Here is a 19,281-nt window from a genome sequence, read left to right as displayed (position 1 = left end):
AGGACTAATCTCATTAAGGAACTCGGATCTTACATATTTTATATCAATTAGGGTATAAAATATAATATTCAAAAATTATATTATTACATACGTAGCGAAACAGAATGTATTTTAATAATAAAAATATAAACAGGGTATTCAAAAATCGATTGAGAGAGAGTTTTGGGAATCTTAAAATGAAATTAGGAAGGTTTTAGTTATGGTAAAGGCAAGTTTGTACTCTCTTCCAGTTCTTTTCTAATAAACTTAGCCGTAGATTTTCCAACTGGAAAATAATTTTCAATAGAACACTCTCATGAAAAATCTGAAGTTCTACCTAACCTCTCCAATTTTAGTTATTTGGATTTGATTTTTGCTGGATAATAACAGTGCTATTTGGTCATGTTTGCCAATTTCCGCAAATCCAAGACTTGTGCAAATGTTTGGTAGGGAAAGAAAGCAACAAATGTCAGTATCCACATTCTTGCTTTGTTGTTGTCTGGGGCTTTAGGGCGTAAAACCCTGAGGTCATCAACGCCCATGTTTCGCGCTTTATAATTCTATTTCATTTATATTTATAATTCTATTTCACTTTATTTATCTCATATATGGGAAAAATTTTAACTGGGCGCCTTCTGAAGACTGATATACCCAACACTGTGAACTTTTTTTTTTTATATACATACATATATAAAAAAAAAAAAAACACAGTTTAGGGTATATAAGTCTTCAGTAAGCGCCCAGTTAAAAAGTTTCCCACATCAATTCATCTTAAAACCTGATTAACTATCAAATTCTGTAAACTAAAAAATAACTCATCTGAATACCATTCAATGAAGTTACAATTAAACAATGTATATATCACTAATCTAGAATCACTCATTGCTAGAGTAAAATAAGATGTTAAGCTCTTTTCCTTCATCCTAAGCTTATTTTATTTTTATTTTTAGTGGATAGTATTAAAAAGAAATATTAGAGTCATTGAGAACCAAGATCATGAATTTTTAATTAAAAGAGTAAATGATTAGAGCAGACATTAAATAGTTGATATTGTTGACTCTCCAAAATATTTTAATACATCACTGCTCTGCTTGAACAATGGCATGTTAAATATTTTATTTCATTTTTGACTATAGATTATACTGTGGTCTGTGATCACATTTTGACAACCCTACTAGCTTAGGAATAATTTTTAGGGAGCCCAAAGTAGAGAATGTCTTTGAGACAATAATTATTTCAAAATAAAATAAAACTATTTTTTTCAGTTTTGCTACTATTCATTCCAAGCAATGATGTCTTTAAAATATAATGGTAAAAATTATATCATTTCTACTTTAATTTCCTCTCTAATGATCAAAGATAAAAAACAAACATTTAAATAATTCTTAATCATGAGAGATAGTTGACCGTGGATGACTTAGACGAGGAGAAGATGGTTGGGGGGGGGGGAGGGCGATCAAATTAAAACACAAATAAGTTGAAGTAACTTATTTAATCGTGCCATCGTTTCAGCAAGAATTTCTAGCCTTCATCAGGGTTGTTAGCTTGAAATTTTAACTTCAAGTCTTGGCGGTAAGATTTCAAGCTAATAGCCCTGATGAAAACTAGAAATTCAGGCCAAAACGTTGACACGATTAAATAAGTTTTAATTTGACCACACTCCCCAACCATCTTCTCTTTTAAATAATTCTTATTTGAATTTAGTGTAAAAATTCATCCAATTATGATACAAAATATAAAATATAAACAAATTTTCTGTATTATAATTTTATTGAATAAAAAACTTCCAAATAAACACAAATTCAATACTACAGATTGATTGAATATTTAAAACGTTAAGTTTTTTGAACTTATAAAATTTAATATAAAAGCTAATAAAAATTTATGATGAAGCAAAGATCGGTGCTATTATTATTTTTTAAATAAATGTAATTAATTTTATTTTAAATTAAAACATTAAGCTATTAAACACTCAATAAAAGTCAAAAAATGTTGATGAGGTATTTGTTCTAAGAAATGTTGATAAATGAATTAATATATTAACTCTCTAATATTTAATATTAATATTTTAACTTCATGCTGCTCATAATTGTGTTATGTTTCTGATTTTAATAGCACTACAAGATTTAAAAAAGTTATTTACAAGAGAAACACAAGTATTAACATAATTAATTAGCATAAATATGAATCAGGCAAAAGATGAGGAATAAATAGTATTATTGATTCCAAGAATGACAGCCACAATTAAATTTATGAACAGATTAGTTTTCTGTTTTTTGTCATTGCTATATAGATGAATAATTAACATTTACCATTGTTTCAAATAGTATTTTTAAAACTGATAGAACGTAAATATATAAAAGGGTCTACAATAATTTCACTATGAATTTAATACTGCAGTTGATTGAAAATAAAAATTAATATTTATTATACTTTCAACTTATATGTAACTTATTTTTGTGAAAAGAATCGTGCTTCCTTCAGATATCTAGACATCGGAAAAAATAATTCTTGAAAAAATATTAGCAAAAAATATAAGCATCTGTAAAGTTTTAAATCAAGTATTTTGTGAAGAATTTATACATTCATTATTTCACCAAAAGATCAAACTCACTTTATTTAAAACTATATTTAAAAACAATCATGCAATAAAAAAAAGATTTGGTTTTTATAATAAAAAATGACTAACTATTTACTATAGATTAATTTATAGTATTTAACCCAAATAAAAAATTTATGTGATGATTAAAGTAGATATCAAAGGGTTGATTAAATACAAAATTTGAAAATAAAAAATAAATTGTTATGATTATAATTATCAACTATTTAATATTCACAGAATGTAAGATATTGATTTTAGAGGACTTTGTAAAAAATAAATAAATAAGGTAAAATAGTGTTGTAATTAACAAAACAAAAATCAATATTATTTATATAAAATTATGCATTCAATATAATGTATTTATTACTGTACTGATTTATTTATAATTAGTTATTTATAATGGACTATAAGACCTAAAAAAATCAAAAATAAATTACATTAAAACTCTAAAATGTAAGATAACTAAATATCGCTATAGGTTCCTCGTACCCACTTGTCATGTTGAAAGTTAAAATTTTATTACACAAGAAAAAAATCATGAATTTCATATTAGTTTTTTATTAGACTTTTTTCCTCTATTCTTCTTTGGAAGACTGTGAAAATTCAGTCAGTCATTTTCGGTTTTGTGATATAAATGAGAAAGAATTTAAAATAATAAAATTAAAAAAAAAAATTACTCACTCGGCAATATTCTTTATCAGTCTCTTCATGGTCATCAGAACTCTCTTGGTCAGGATCTTTATTCTGGAAAAAAAAGAACTATTTTTTAAGATATGGATGAAAAAAGATGTTTATTATTTTCATATTCAATAAAATTAATGCTATTTCTAAGCCCTTCTAACAAGTCCATTAGCTATCTCATTTCTCTTGACTTTTATAATATTGAAAAAGTGAAAAGTATCATGAAGATGCTAATGGGGAAACAGAAAAACATGTGCAAAAACAAATTTTCTCAAAGAAAACTGCTTTGATAAAAGTTCTATGATTTTAGTGATAGTGAAACCAAGTTTGTTGCACATTCATAGTACAACCAACTATCAAGCAAATCCTGATAGTACGACAGCAAATGTTAAATTACACAATCACAGTTGCAGTGAAAATTTCCAATATTATTGTCACACTGCTTAAGACAGCCATCAGTCTACGTTTTTACAAATTGAGCTCATTGGGGGAAGTTTTTCTGGGAAAGAACAATGTTAAAAGATATTTCTTGAAATTTTAATATACCTGATGGGATACTTAACTCTTTGATGGTGAAACTGAGGTCAAATTTAAACCATAAAATAATTATCTCCCACATCCACATTCGAACCTGGGTCCTTGGAATTAATTGCACAGTGCCCTACAAATCAGCTACTCACTTGCACATTGAATATCATGAGCATATTAAAAATCATTAATACATACCAATGCTGCGAATTCTTGTTTAAGTTCAAGGCACCATTGTTGATAAGGTGCACCGAGAGGCCCAACTTTTGCAAGGACATCTCTGATTTCTTTACAAAGGCTGGGATTCCTCTCCAATTCTACCCGTGAAACTCTCAGCCATTCCTTAAAAGAAAAGAAAGAAAAAATAATTAATATAGTAATAAAACCCCAATAAGAAATAAATGAAAAGTATGTAAAACATTTTGTTAATCTAGTGTTATAATAAATAAATTATCAAAAATCATTGGCTTTTATGAGCTGTTGATCCAAAATTGGTGGAAGTTAAACCTATACTTCTGAAATACAAAGTTTTAAGTAAGGAATGACAGATTTCTCTTATAAAATTAGTCAGTCCCAAAAATATCCAACTATATAAAAGCATTTGAAGTTAATACACTCAGTAATTAATTAAATAATATTTCTTTTATGAAAATTTGAAAAAAACACATAGATCATTTTTGTTCTCAACGGCTCATATAATATAATTATTATATTACGATAGATCAAATTGATTAATTTAAATCATATTTCGATAAAAAATGTATTTATCTTTTCATGAAACACAACACCATCATTAAGTACTTTTACTCTTATTACACAAATTTAATTTATTTTTATTTTTAGAAAGAAATAGTCGAGGTTGTAGTCAACAAAAACAAAAATTAGTTTCAAGTATTTATTAATAGCCAACTATTCAACCCATAATGAAAGTTTTTACCAGGGCTTTTGTGATTGGAGGCAAAGTTGGGCAACTATGAAACTAATATCTAAAATTGCCATGGATACGATATTTATTTATCAATGGTTCATTCATGAATAAGAGTCGTATCCATGGCAATTTTAGCTATAGCTAGTTTTTGTCCATCTCTGTTATAATAATAATTATAACACTAATAGGCTTAGCGAACCATAAGGTTCGATGCCAATACTAGCAATCTTTTCCGTGCATACATCTGTCTAATGATACCCCCAAACCAAAATCTACCAAATCAGTCTTAACACAATTCTCCCATCTATGTTTCAGTCCAACCCTCAGACAGTTACTCATCAGTTCAGTGTTTATTAATATTTTAGGGATCTGTTCGTTACTTACTACGACAACTTCACACACACACATACATCTTATTCGCTGCAATTTTATATTAAAAAATATAATTCAGTATTTACCAGGTGTAATTCCCTCAATTCAGTGTTGTGAAGCCTTCTAAATTTTATGCTTAACTCACCCTTTTTTAGTTTGAATATTTTACATAACACTTTGTTGTAACGCTAAGTTTTTAGATGGAATGCCCAAGCTAAGCAATTTCGAAATTTAAAAATAACAAGTATTTCCTACCTTTACCATCACTTTCATTTTCTCATCAATTTAATTTTTTCTATTTACCATTTATAGTTTTCTTGTTCTCACCTAATAATACCAAATCATCAGCATGCCCAAACACCGATATTTTATCACCCTACCTATATATTTTTTAGATCAAATAATACCACAAACAGTCAGGGTACACTAATAAACAAAGAAATTAATGACATGAAGAATAAGTTATCCTTGAAAATGGCCAAACGTAGGAGTAAAGTAATAAGAAAATAAACATGTTGAGACAAAATGGATATTTTTTATTACAATTGATATACAAACCAGTCTCAAAAACAAAAACTTATATTGAAGGAAGATAGTCCGGGTGGTGATCAATAAAGGTATCAAAATAGTAAAAGAAAACTATTTATTGTTAATCAATGTTTTGTCCCACTTTGCCGGGCTTCGTCAGGGCTGTCTGATTGTAGTACAAAGGATAACTGCAACTAATAACACCTGATTTAAAAATAACTTAGATTAGATAACAAATCAAGATTAAAAACTAAGAAATGTATTTAACAATATAGTTTACTTAGTTAATTATGAATATTAATGTAAGTAGTTGTCTTTTGGAATTATCTAATTTAGTTGACCTTTGTACTCAGACAACTCAAGCCCTGCAAAGTGGGGCAAAACGTTGGTTTACAATAAATAGTTTTATTTTACTATTTTGATACCTATATGGACTGCCACCCAGACTATCTTCCTCTAATCTACTTCATATGGTCAACTACCTTCTTCCAATAAGAACATATATTATATATAATTAATATATAAAATTATTTTGTAATGGCGTGTAATCAATCTTGAGTCACAATGCTAAATAGATAATTCCAAAATATAACTACTTACATTAATATTCATGATTAACTAAGTAAACCATATTCTTAACTAAATACATTTCTTAGTTTTTTAATTATTTTAATCATGATTATTTATCTAATCTTAAGTTAAAATAAGGTGTCCTTACTTGACCGTACATTAATGAGAGAAGATGGTTAGGGATGTGGTCAGAAAATGTACAAACTACAAATGTACAAAAACTTATTTATTTGTGTCGATGTTTCGACCTGAACCTTAAGTTATTTTAAGACTTCCTGGAAAAATTTAGCTTTAAAATTTTATTATATTTCAAACAAATTTTAGGCAGTACCACTTACAGGTAGAGCCATATTTATGTTAAGTTTAGTAAGTCATGAAGTCAAAAAATATTATATTTCTTCAATCTAAAGCCAAAAACAGGTTATTATTAATTTCCTAAAGTTATGTCTTCTACTAGAAGAGTTTCAAATCTAATTAGAACTTATGAATGAAAAACACTCTTCCTTGTTTCAACTATTTATTTTATATCATTAAAAAACGGTAATTCGGGGTTGTCACCCCATCTTTAGATATCTAAAACAAATACTCAAATACATACCATTTTGTTTTAATTATTTAAAGAAATTTTATATTTGTGACAATAATATGTTATTATTAGCAATACAATACTAATAAGGAGAAAATAGAATGTAATTATAGGTAGGTGTTTAATCAGGTAATTGTTAAAAAAAAATGTTAATAAGAATTTGTGATATATTGTAATTGTTGTATGCATGGTGTATATTTGAAAATTTGTTTTAGATTTAGGTTTGTTGAAGATGGTGTGACAACCCCGAAATGTTGTTAATGATATAAAATAAATAATTGAAACAAGGAAGAGTGTTTTTCATTCATAAGTTCTAATTAGTCATTATTAATTAATTCATAAATAAAAAGAAAAATTAGCCTTAACTTTTATTGCTATTAGTTTATAGATCTAATATGTTAAAGTAATTATCATTCAGATTTATCAGTATTACAGCTAATTATAATTTAATAAATTTATATGTTTATGATGAATTCTTGTACTCTGTTAAAAATTTAATGAGCAATATACATAATATTGTTTTCAAAAATTACAATTTGTTTATCAACCAGAAATGGACAGAAACTTACCAGTTTATAGTACTTTAATAACTTGTTAATTCTTTGGTTTAGTGGTAACCTTGAAGGAATAGAAAAGCTTTTAAGTGGTACCAACCAAATCAACAAAATTTCTAGAATCAAAAATTGTCTCAAATTTAAAATTATATTCTGTAGTCTTAAAATATTTATATTTTGGAGTTATTAATCAATTAATATCGTATTTTATTATTGAAATAAAACTTTGTGTTTTAATTTCTTCACTGTCAAAGTAAAATATGTTGGTTTATAACTCTTGACAGAGAAATAGAATGACTCTTTTTTAGTTTTAAAAATATATAATATATTATATATACGCTTTACTTTAATTTTTAAATCAATAATAACAATCGTATCATACTTTATTATCCACAGCTGAAATTATTCAAATAGATACCGTGAATCATTTTATGGAAGATCAACACGTTTACCAGCAAATCTGATACAGTACAAGAGCCCAATAGGAGAAAAAAGGTAGTTATTTCACCCCAATTTTTGATTACTTTAATGAAAACTATGTATAACTAATAGTCAAAATTGATGAGTCTGCCAAGTATAGGAAGGGGGAATAAAATATGGCGGCTGTTTCAAAGCGATAAAAAAAAACTAATTTTTCATTCGGAGCTCTATATGTTAAAATGTAGGAACAACACAAGAAAACCTAAGAGACCATCATTTAAAGAAGAGTAAATTTGCTAAAATAGGAGCCCTAATAGAGTTATTTACGTTAAATAGTTTTCGAGATATAGCTTTCTAAATAGCAACAGTTCATATAAATGTATGAGACGTACTGAAAGATCAGTAGTTAGAGAAATTATTTTGAAAATTTTATATCTCAAAAACCATTTGACGTACAGATGTCTATTAGCACTCAAATTATAGCTAGTTTAATCAGCTATAAAGTAGTTTATGATGTTTATCTTCGTAGGAGTAATAATTTCCATGAAATTTGCGAAAATAAATTGAGTTATAGTTGTTCAGACAAATTTTCATTTGCCAAATTCATATTCATATGTGAATATCTTAAAAACTACTACCCCTACGAAGATAAGTGCCATAAAATAGTTTATATTAAGTTAAATTTCCTTTATTTTGAGTGTTGGCAAACATTTGTGCGTCTTATGGATTTGGAGAAATATTTTTTCAAAAATCTAACATTTTATACGAACAATTAGAAATTAACATTTTGTGAATTTATTTTGTCAAATATCATAAAAACTACTACTCCTAAAAAGATAAACACAATTAACTATTTTGTAGTAAGTTTAACTAACTTTAATTTGAGCGCCGGCAGACATCTGTACGTCCAATGGTTTTTGAAATGAAGTTTTTCAGAAATCAAACCTATTCTCCGAACAACTATAAATCAATTTATTTTAGCAAATGTCATGAAAACTACTATTCCTACGAAGGTAAAGTTCATAAACTTCTGTATAATCCATTAAACTAGCTTTAATCTGAGTGCTAATAGACATCTGTACGTCACATAGTTCCTGAGATATAGAATTCTCAAAATAAATTAACTAACTACTAATCTTTCTGTTCATTTTTAAGAAATTTTGCTTTTTAAAAAGCTATATCTCGAGAACTATTGGACGTAAATAGCTCTTTTAGGGTTAATATTTCAGCAAATTTACTCTTCTTTAAATAATATTCTCTTAGATTTTCTGGTGTTGGTAGTTTTTAAGATATACAGTTACGAATGAAAAATTAGTGTTTTTTTATAGGTTTTTAAACAGCCGCCATGTTTTATTCCCTCTACCTATACTTGGCAGACTCATCAATTTTGACTAGTAACTATACCTAGTTTTCATTAAAGTAATCAAAAGTTGGGGAGAGATAACTGCCTTTTTTTCTTCCCGGCTCTTGTACTAGTACCTGTACAAATCTATTTTCTTTTGAATCTATTCTGTTATAACATTTTATTTAATCTATTCTTATTATAAAAAAAAGAACAAAATAAAGATAAGCGAAATGAAAAGTAAAAGTAAATACCAGCATTGTAGGTTGTAGATGACAAAAATTCAATTTATTTTTACTACATAACCTATAAATTCAACCTTCCTTCTAGATTTTTTATGGGAAACTGTTTTATTTAATTACTTCGATCAATAATGTCTTCATAAAAATATATTGGTGCTATGTTAAATAAAAAATAAACTGCTAAAGTCGATTAACAAGGTTTGAAACAATGTACTTACACCGAATAAATATAATTTTAAAATATACTACCACAATCAAGAGTTAATTATTAACTCCAAAGGTTTGGGAAATTTTTTAATTAATTAAAATATGGAGAGCACAAATATCCATCTGTTGGCAGTTCTAAAGCAAAGCAAACTGAAAACAAACGTGAGGATGCAGCACAAGCACCATTTGATTTGTGTCCAAAAGCCTTTAACGTGCCGGCGGCAAATTCAAGCCAACTTGTACTAGCTAATTCAAAGAACCAATCCACACGCTAGCGCATGTGCGAATTTGTCATTGTTTGGCAAACGTGTAAAGGCACCTTTAAACAAGTTGAGCTAAAGATTATGAAAATCTGTGCTTATATAAATATATTTTGAGCTAAAGACTTAATCAATTCATAGGTTTTAATGGTGAAAATACACAGTGATATTCTAAGAATGTTGAAAACAATTCGATCTAAGAGTATTTAAAAATAAATATGTTTAGCCTGTCTGTTAATGAGTATGTAACTTTTTTTTAGTTAATGGCTCAGATTTCCAAATTTTCAGATCCGCGAGTTAAGGAACCGGTATTATAAATTTAAACAATTGCCCCTTGCCCAACTATAGGTTCAGTCACTTTAGACGTATGGTTCCATATGTTCACATTTCCTTACAATTTTATAGAAAAGAAACACAAAAACAACTAGGTTCCCAGACGGCCCTTGAGACCCTTCTAACAGCCTTTTCAAGCCCTTAGTATCCTATATCAATAGCAAGGGCTGACACTTAGGCAGGTACATGCTGTCATCTCACAATGGACTTGCATCAGTCAAACCATTTTATGGTTAACATATGTAAGTCAGTACACACAAGTCATGGTCTCTTTCTTAGAAGTCTGGCCACCCAACTTCTCGCCACGCCTTTTTATCCCTCCCAGATATTTACTTCTAAATTTCGTAGGCTCTCTAGGCCCCGCCTAGTCTCCTAAAATTATCCGATTGGTCAAAACCCCTTCTCATATTTCACTATTCTTCCTTCCCCCTCTTCTCAAGTGTTCATATATATTTCCTAGACTAGATAGCTAAGTTAGAAGTAAGAAGAGAGACACTCTGTAACAGTAACAGTAACATGTATTTCTAGTAAATATGTTAGAATAAAGTCATTTTAGTCTTCACTGATTTATTTGATATGTAACTCGCGGGTTGCGATCGAAAATTCGTAGCCCACCTAAAAAATATGTTCATGTACGGCTTTTATATGAAGTCTCAGCGTACACAATTCAGGGTTAATATAAGTTTACGGATAGCTGATGATGATATTTTCCAGTTGGGCACTATAATTACATATTACGTAAATATATAACACAATCAATTGTGTGTGAGTTGAAAAGAGTTTCTTGATAATATTATATTTTTTATAGGAATGAGCATGATACCGCCTTTATTTCCTATGAAAAATATCTTTTGCAAGAGTTCTCAAATAGATAAATATAGTTATTATATAATCTATTTCAAAAATACGAACAGTCCGCCATTTTAGTCATTGAAGAACACAAATAATTAAAAACTTATTTATTAGTGCCTACGTTTCGGCCAGAATTTCAAGTCTTCGTCAGAAAACTTTATATTATAATATAGTGTACTACAGCAATCAGCGAGTATAATTTCAATTTTACTGGACTGACCAACAAATACAAATGACTCTAATGTTTTTATGTTTTAGAGGGATCGGAAAAAAAAAAAAAAAAAATCAGCTATAATAACGGATAATCTGATTTACCCGTAAGAAAAAAATAATAAACTACTTTATTCTGTTGGTAATTCCAGAGTTAGTCTATCTGCAGGGCAATTGGATTAGGTGTAGCAACTTGCTATTTAGCTTCAAATAAAACTTCTAAAATATGTCAGTTAGGCATTGCAGCCAAGAGCTGCAAGAACCATTACAGTCCAACCTAGAGAGACCCATCTGTTGATACATAAACCATGATCAACATAAAATCGTCTTGAGTTAAAGTTTGATGACTTCTTTTAAATACTTTTAGTTTAATGGTTTAATAATCATTTAATATAGTGTTATATTCAAAAATACTTTGTTTAAATGAATAAAGTCTCAGTTAGAGCCTTCAGATTCATTAAAATCTAGTCTCTTATATGCAGTGACTCTCCATGTCTTTTTTATGCCCAGAGACATCACAAACAAAAACTCAAGGCAACACCATACCAACTGAAACACCTCATCTATACACCAGGGCTGTCACTCAGACAAATTACTCATCTACAAAGCAATATTACGACCATTACTCCTACATGGTGCACCATTACTACATTTTCTACACCCAACAGACCTGAAATCACTACTACAATACCAGAACAGCACACTACAGAAGATATGCTGAGGAACATCTCTAGAAAGAGGTAACATGATATACAAACATAACCAACTACAGTTGGAAACTGTTCAACAACACATCACACTGAGACACATCAAATTCTTTGACTGTCTCCCTGCTTCTTTCAATCCAGTTTTCCAAACAATCACCCCATTCCTTCTTCCCTTGAGGTGGTAGGACAGGAAAGGTTCCAAAAACCCTGTAAATATTATCCTATAACTCCTTTCTTCTCATGCACCCCCTCTGTCACCTCTACTCTTTTTTCAACTTCTGACTGTTTTTTCTTATTATTTAACATTATCTTTTGTCTTACATTATTTTTAAATATTAATTGTTTTATTTTTCTCTTCTCTGCTAAATCAACATGAGGAGGCCCCTCACCTCTGGATATTTTCTAGTAGTATTTATATGGAATGGAGACATAAAAACAACAAGATAAGTATTTCACTGTATACCTTCAAATACCATTGATAGAAAAAAGTAATATTCAATTTGAAATATGTAATGCAACCTATTAATTTAATGTTTTTCTGTTTTAAAGGGATCAGAAAAAAAAAACTCAGCTATAATAATGTATTTGCCACCTACCTTAAAATCCCATTCAGGTAATACAAGGATTTACACCATGTACCATGTAGATATAATACACATAACTATATTTTACTTATGTATTGTTTTGTTTCGGATAATAATTAGGAGGGTGATAAAAAAATAATAATGGATTCACAAAACTTCGAAGGAGACAGTGAGTGAACTTACACATTGTAGTGGAACTGATAATTCTGCTACAATTGGAAATGAAATCTGTGTTGTTATTTCACGATTTCTTCTCTGGAACACTCCTACCTTTTTATGCAACAAGGGAAAATACCCTTGGACCATCTCCATCCTTTAGCAAATATCTAAAGTGAACATCTTTTGAGCTTGTTATCCACTGCCATCTGTAAGCAAAAACCCTATGGAGTGCAGATACCATACTGATTCTGCATCACCTCTGATTCTTCTGTCAATATCATCTCTTGTCCAGCTAACCTAAACTTATTGAATACATATTGTCCAAGACCTTTTGATATAAGTCCACCTCACCTTTCAAATAGTGTCTGAACTGTACTCTTAGCTTGACAAAGATTTGAAAATCAATAATATTCCTGCAAAATTTCAATAATTGTAGAGGTTAGAGGAGGGTGAACCTGTATACACCCTGTACATTTTCTAAATTAGATTTTTTTTGTATTCTTGTAATTATATATAAGAGATCATACAATCTGTAAATTTGGTAAGTTTCTTAAATTTAGTGATAAAATATTATGAAATAAACTAAAATGTTATATACCTCAATAAAGTTGAGAATAACTTTATGCCAAGGGGGTATATCAAGTTGAATACAGGCAGGACTGTCTCTTCTCCTGTTAGCCCTGTCTGAAGGAGATAAGGAAGACCTACGACTAGGTGCCGCAGGAAGAGTCCCGCTTGACACCCGCCGCTCCTCGACGGGTGTCGATGCGGGGCTACCCAGAAGCTGGAACCAAAACAGGGCCTGGTTTGATACAAAAACTTTCTGTAATTCAGCTTGTCACAAATAATACATATGCATGAACTTATACATCTTTCTTCTTTTGTAAGCTGTAAGGTCCCATTGAAATGTTAAATCAGTACTGTAAAGATTTTAAGTTAGATTATAAATTAAAAAAATAAAATAAAAAACTATTTTGGTTACAAATAATTAAACCATTGGTTAAAAGAAGAACCAAACAAAAATAAGATAAAAACATAAAGTGATTTAAAGAAAACTAGGGAAGAAATGGTATTAAAATTACAGGGTTTCAATAGATAAGCCTCGGAGGAAAGTAGGTGATAATCAGATCACAACAGTGCTATAAAGAACTATATCATATATTAACTATAGGTCAGTCATAATTAAATCCTTTAATAAAATTATGAAGCATTTTATACCATAATTTATAAGCATGGAGACTTATTTATCAATAATAATTCATAAATATAATTTGTTGAACTACTTCTTCGAATACATAAAAAAAAGATCCAAGTTCAAAAAATTTAAACACCCATAATTATTTGTTTAAGTTTTGAAAAGACTTTATGATTCAATATTTACGACAGGAGGAACCCTTAGACTATATAAGTCGCATCCCTAAAGACGAGAGATTCAGTAACTCAAAGTTTTCACGAATATCATTATTTTTTTTGTAAAATGATACCTAATTTTATTTTTAATTACAGGTTAGCCCTTCCCTTAACAATACAAAATCAGACAATCATTTAGCTAGTAGGGCAAGTGAGGTTTATGTACTTTTTAACAGTGCCAATATTGTTAAAAAAACTATATACAACGTTTGATACCAATATCTATCAACCTAATTGAAATTTTAACTTATCAAAATCCATTTCAAGTTAATATGATTACTCAGAAATTCAAAATCTCAAAAATTCCACACCTCAAGTAAAATGAACCTTATTTCAATTTCAACTAATCAATATGTGACTGCAAACCCCTCTTTCACCAATTATATAATTTAGCTTTTAAAAACAATTATGAATGAAAAGTCTTAACAAGTATTGATCATAAAATTTGATGCTTCAAACTGTTAGTATTATTATTTTTTTTTTTTTTTAATGCATAGATTTCTCTTATGAATTTAACTTCATAAAAGATTTTTCTTTAATATTTTAAAAACAATTACCCTTGTATACTTTAGAAAGTTTTCTACTATGGAGTACTCTCAGCAAGACATGATTTAGTTTAGGAAATGTTTTTTCCTATGTCAACATTACCACTCCCCCACCCATACATTAGGAGTTAATTTACTATTTTAATTTATAACAAATTATTTTTTTCTTCTTCATATTTAACCTATATTTTCCCAAAAGATGATGCACCAAATTCAAAATAAATAGTACAAAAAAAAAGCTAGTTATGTTTAATATATAAACATAACATATAAACTCCTAAAACTAGCAAAGCTTCTTTTGTAATAAAATATGCAAAAGCAATAATTATTGTGCATTGTATTTTTTTTTGTTTAATTGTAATTATATCCATTTTCTTTCTTCTTCATCATCTAATAATAAGAAATGAAAATTACATTTTCCTGTTTTAGAACTTAACAAATATCTTCTGAATGAATTCCTAAACACATTTCAAAAGGTGCTAGTGCAAAATAGTGCCAGAATACAGCTTCAATTAATCTTATATAATAAAAAAAAAAATTATGTACAGAAAGAAATACATGAAAAATCAGCTACAACTTTATCTTCAAGAGATTTTTCCATTCTCAAAAATTTGATGTATATTTAAAGTTCTGAGATATTTTCAAAATCATTAACTAGTTGATCTAGATCAGTGATTCCCAAACTTTTTTGTCCTACCTTCCCCTTTCCAGGAAAAATATTACTTAGCGCCCCCTGGAAATGAATTTAAAAAAATAATTTAACAGCAATTAATAGGAAATATATATGTATTAATGTTTCTACCTTTTCATAAAAGAAAGCAAAGAAAGGTGTAAATTAGAAACATTTGAACTTATGAAACTATTTTTAGAACTCAGAATAGAATGTAATACAAAAATTGTTAAAACATTCGAAATCATCTTGAAGAGAAGGATGAACCGGGTGTGCTGCTACCAATTTAGTAATCCTCGGCTCTATTTCCTCAGCAGTAACATAGTTACCGTGAAAACTTGTAGTTATTCATCGCCCCTCCCCCAAATGCTCCTGTGGCCATCACTGCTCCTCTAAATTGCTGCAGTGCCCACTTTGGGAATCACTGATCTAGATAATAGAAAATTCGGATATCTGATACTATGATATTTACAGACAATCATATCCAAAACTTACATATAGTAGTAAATTATTTAGGATATTAATGATACATATGGTTATCTATCATTTAATTAGTCTAAACTGGATTAATTTCACTTGAAAATCATTTTTGACTTATCCTTTCCACGCTCACTACCCATGAGATGCTCCCTATTTTATTTTTTGTCGGTAATTTTTATTAAAAATAAAATTCTCTTGCTTCTGTTTTAGAGAATATATATACATTTATTCAATAGAAAATTCATATACAAAAGAAAATAACAAAAATATTTATGCAACAAAATAATGAATAAATATTTGATTGTTCCATACAATATCCTAAACTAACATGTAACTTTTTTTCTGTTACATGAATGTATAAGTTATGATAAAAAGTATGCTCAACAACAAAACTCTTTAAATCTTATCAATATTTAATTAAAAAATGAGTAGTGGCTGATTTTTCATTAAATAAGCAAGTGTACTTACAAAATACTTATAAAATTAAACATCAATAAAAAAAATTACAACATTTATAAATAATGTTAATGAAGGTCATAACATTTATGTCAGTTATAAGTAAAAAATAGTAAAGCTGTATTGAAATCATACTTATGGATGGGGTCAAACAGCAAACACCAAACAGTTATTAATTTAAAAAACCAACATTACAGGTGATTATTAAATAAAACAGAGTTATAATTTGAAGTAAAGGTTGTGATTTAATAAAGAAAAAGTTTATAATAAATAAACATGCAACAGAAAGGTAATTTTCAAAAAAATTAAATAATGAAAAATTCTGGGTAAAATTTTAAATTCAGACCATATATGCAAAGAAAAAGTAAATTCAGACTTATATAAGTAGTAAATATTTCTTCTGAATTAATTATGACACTGAGTAGTAAAACTGGTACCTTACAAATTACAAAATTTGAAACAAATGTTATCTAGCTACGAGCAATAAATGAATTTATTAAAAAAAAAAAAAATACATGCAATTATCTTAAGTTAATGATCATAATAAAAACAAAACTTTAGATCGCAGTTGGTTCAATCAATAAAATTAATCATAAAAGAATCGTTTTTAAATTTGTATCAAATGAAATGTCAGTTTATGTATTTACTCATTCCCATGATTATTCTACTATTAAAACATCACACTCGAGTTTAATCATCCAAAAGTAGTAATACTTGACTTCCTCTAATAATGCATTGTTTGTGGTCAAAATCAGTTCAAAATATTCAATAGAACCAGAAACGCAATTACTTGAATTTTAAAAAATCCCTTTTAAGAAAATTCAAGATTGACAATGCAGTGTAAGGATACCTTTTATATTTGTTATTGAAGCAGGCTGCCAATTATTATTGAATTTTTGAAAATTTAATTTTAAAATTGAAGTAATTATTTAATTATGCTTTTAGAAATCAATGTTAATCATGATATTTTTTATTTAATTATACTTATACACCTGAAAGGTAATTTAATTCCTTAAAAAATCATCAAATTAGGAAAATTAATATCAAAGATACAGTGCATATCACTTTATTCCCATGTTTTTAGAAATATTTTTCTTTTTAATATTTTGTACAGATTACCATAGAAACCTATTCACTTGTTATTAGCTTCTTTAATAATTTGGGAAATACAAATAGAGCACTTTGGAAAAGCTCGATTGAAAGATATAATATATTTTATTATACAACATGTTTTCAAAACTAAAAGAAAAAACAATTAGGCCTATACTGGAAAATATACAGTTAATAATGTGTGTATTGGACTTTGCAGCCAATATATTTGGCCATTTTTGTTTACTGAAACAATAAACAGTTAATTTAAATTATTGTGTAATAATGAGTAGCGATTTTCTTTGAAAAACAATTGCATTAATCACCTGATTTATGAATATGGCATTAAAAATAAATTGTAAAGATGATGGATGAAGAGGGTAATCAAATAGTTTTTTATTTTATTCATATATTTTCTTCTTTCCAGGCATTCTTAATCCCATGTGCTCGCTAGTTGGATGATTGATTTGAATTATATTGGAAAAAAATGTTCATAAATTAATTTATTTATGATGGTTAAACCAAAATTATATTTGCTATTTGGAGATGTGTAAAGAAGTTAACATAATATTTTGAAATTAATCAAACTTTTTTTTAAATATTTTCTTTTGTCGATTTTACTCCCAAAACAGACATTTCATGTGACACAACCGTCTTTATGATATTTACTCTATCAAGTTTGTATTGAGTTCATTCTTAATTCAAGCTCGATTTAAAAAATCTGTTTTGGTATTGATATAAATAAGAGTATATTATTTATCAAAACACTTAGCAATGAAATGTAGGTACATAAGTAAATCATGTCACAAAATGAAGAAAGATATAAAGCAACACGGAAAGGAATTAAACACTGACCAGTTAAAGTTTTATATTTTTGTATACATATCCTGCATTATAAACATATATAATACTACATTTGGACAAAATAACATTGGTAAAATAAATAATATGAATGTATAAACCATTTCTCTTGATCTTAAAATATAAAAGTTCTTTAAACTGCTTAGTAATACTAATATAAATTGCACAAGCAGTATTTAGTACTTGTGCAGAAGAGGGGCATTCCAGAGTGTGCCTGGTGGCTTTTATGAGAAACATTTAATTTTAACCTTTCTTATCAGATCAGTTTACTTGATTGTTACTTGTGTTGTCATTTTTGTAACTTTGATTATTTTATTTTGTAAGTTATTATTTGTTTTTCTGAACTAGTTTTATTTTTATTAGTGATATTTTTTCCAAAGTTTTCATCTAGAAAAATTATAAAAATCTGGGAGTTTACTTCTAGAAGAAGACAAAAGGAAATATTTTAAATTTTAGGCCTCAACCTTGACTGACAAAGATCCCTTGGGGGTTTGGTTAAATGTTGAACTGATGGAAGACAAGAGCTGTGGTTCGTAATATATATATAACTTACGGACCACATATTATGTCATAACTGTTAACTTCAGCCCACTCAAGAAATCCTTCCAAGTTTTGGTTGGAGCCTAAATTTGCATCAGTTGATTGTGACAAATTCATTTTAAAAATGTAATTCTTAGAGGTTTTTTAATATCAAACTTCAAGTAATCAGATGTAATTTTTTACATCAAGGTAACATAAATTACCCTAAATAAGAAGAATTACACAGACCTTACAACAAGAACATGGATATTATAAGGTACACTTATAATTGTTTTATAATATTTATGAGTGTTTTTCATAGCACCCACTGGAAGGTCTAGGGAATGCCTGTTTTTTACACAATAATCTAATTTTTTTTTTAACAAATGAAAAAGTAAAATAAACACTCAAAGGGAATTACGATTCATTTATTATTGAGTATGAACCAGTAATAATAGTTAATATAGCTAACAAGACTTCATAGTCTTGCATGAAGACTTCATAGTATTTATTTTATTAATTTAATTTTCATACAGCTCACACATTTATTAAATGGAAAACTCGAATAAGTTTTTAAAAAATGGTAGTTACAAATTTAAAATATATA

The 19,281-nt window shown here is 28.1% G+C and overlaps 1 protein-coding gene across 3 annotated transcripts in view; it reads right to left on the bottom strand.

The window, feature by feature from the left end:
• Window positions 1–3,221: 3,221 nt before the first annotated feature.
• The window catches only part of LOC106690356 (uncharacterized), a 92,502-nt gene continuing 76,442 nt past the window's right edge, over window positions 3,222–19,281 (bottom strand). For 2 of the 3 annotated variants that reach the window (XM_014435771.2, XM_067052831.1), the window contains 3 exons: window positions 13,243–13,446; window positions 3,989–4,132; window positions 3,222–3,325 (listed from right to left, as the gene is read on the bottom strand). In XM_014435771.2, the coding sequence (XP_014291257.2) occupies window positions 3,242–3,325; window positions 3,989–4,132; window positions 13,243–13,446 (432 nt within the window). In that variant the 3' untranslated portion in view covers window positions 3,222–3,241. The remainder of the gene's footprint in view (window positions 3,326–3,988; window positions 4,133–13,242; window positions 13,447–19,281) is intronic. The other variant, XM_067052827.1, reaches the window with a different exon arrangement.

The sequence above is a fragment of the Halyomorpha halys genome, unplaced genomic scaffold (assembly GCF_000696795.3).
Source record: "Halyomorpha halys isolate HHAL.00 unplaced genomic scaffold, Hhal_1.1 Scaffold1676.1, whole genome shotgun sequence".
In the NCBI taxonomy this organism is placed as follows: domain Eukaryota; kingdom Metazoa; phylum Arthropoda; class Insecta; order Hemiptera; family Pentatomidae; genus Halyomorpha; species Halyomorpha halys.
This window is presented reverse-complemented; position numbering and strand designations above follow the sequence as displayed.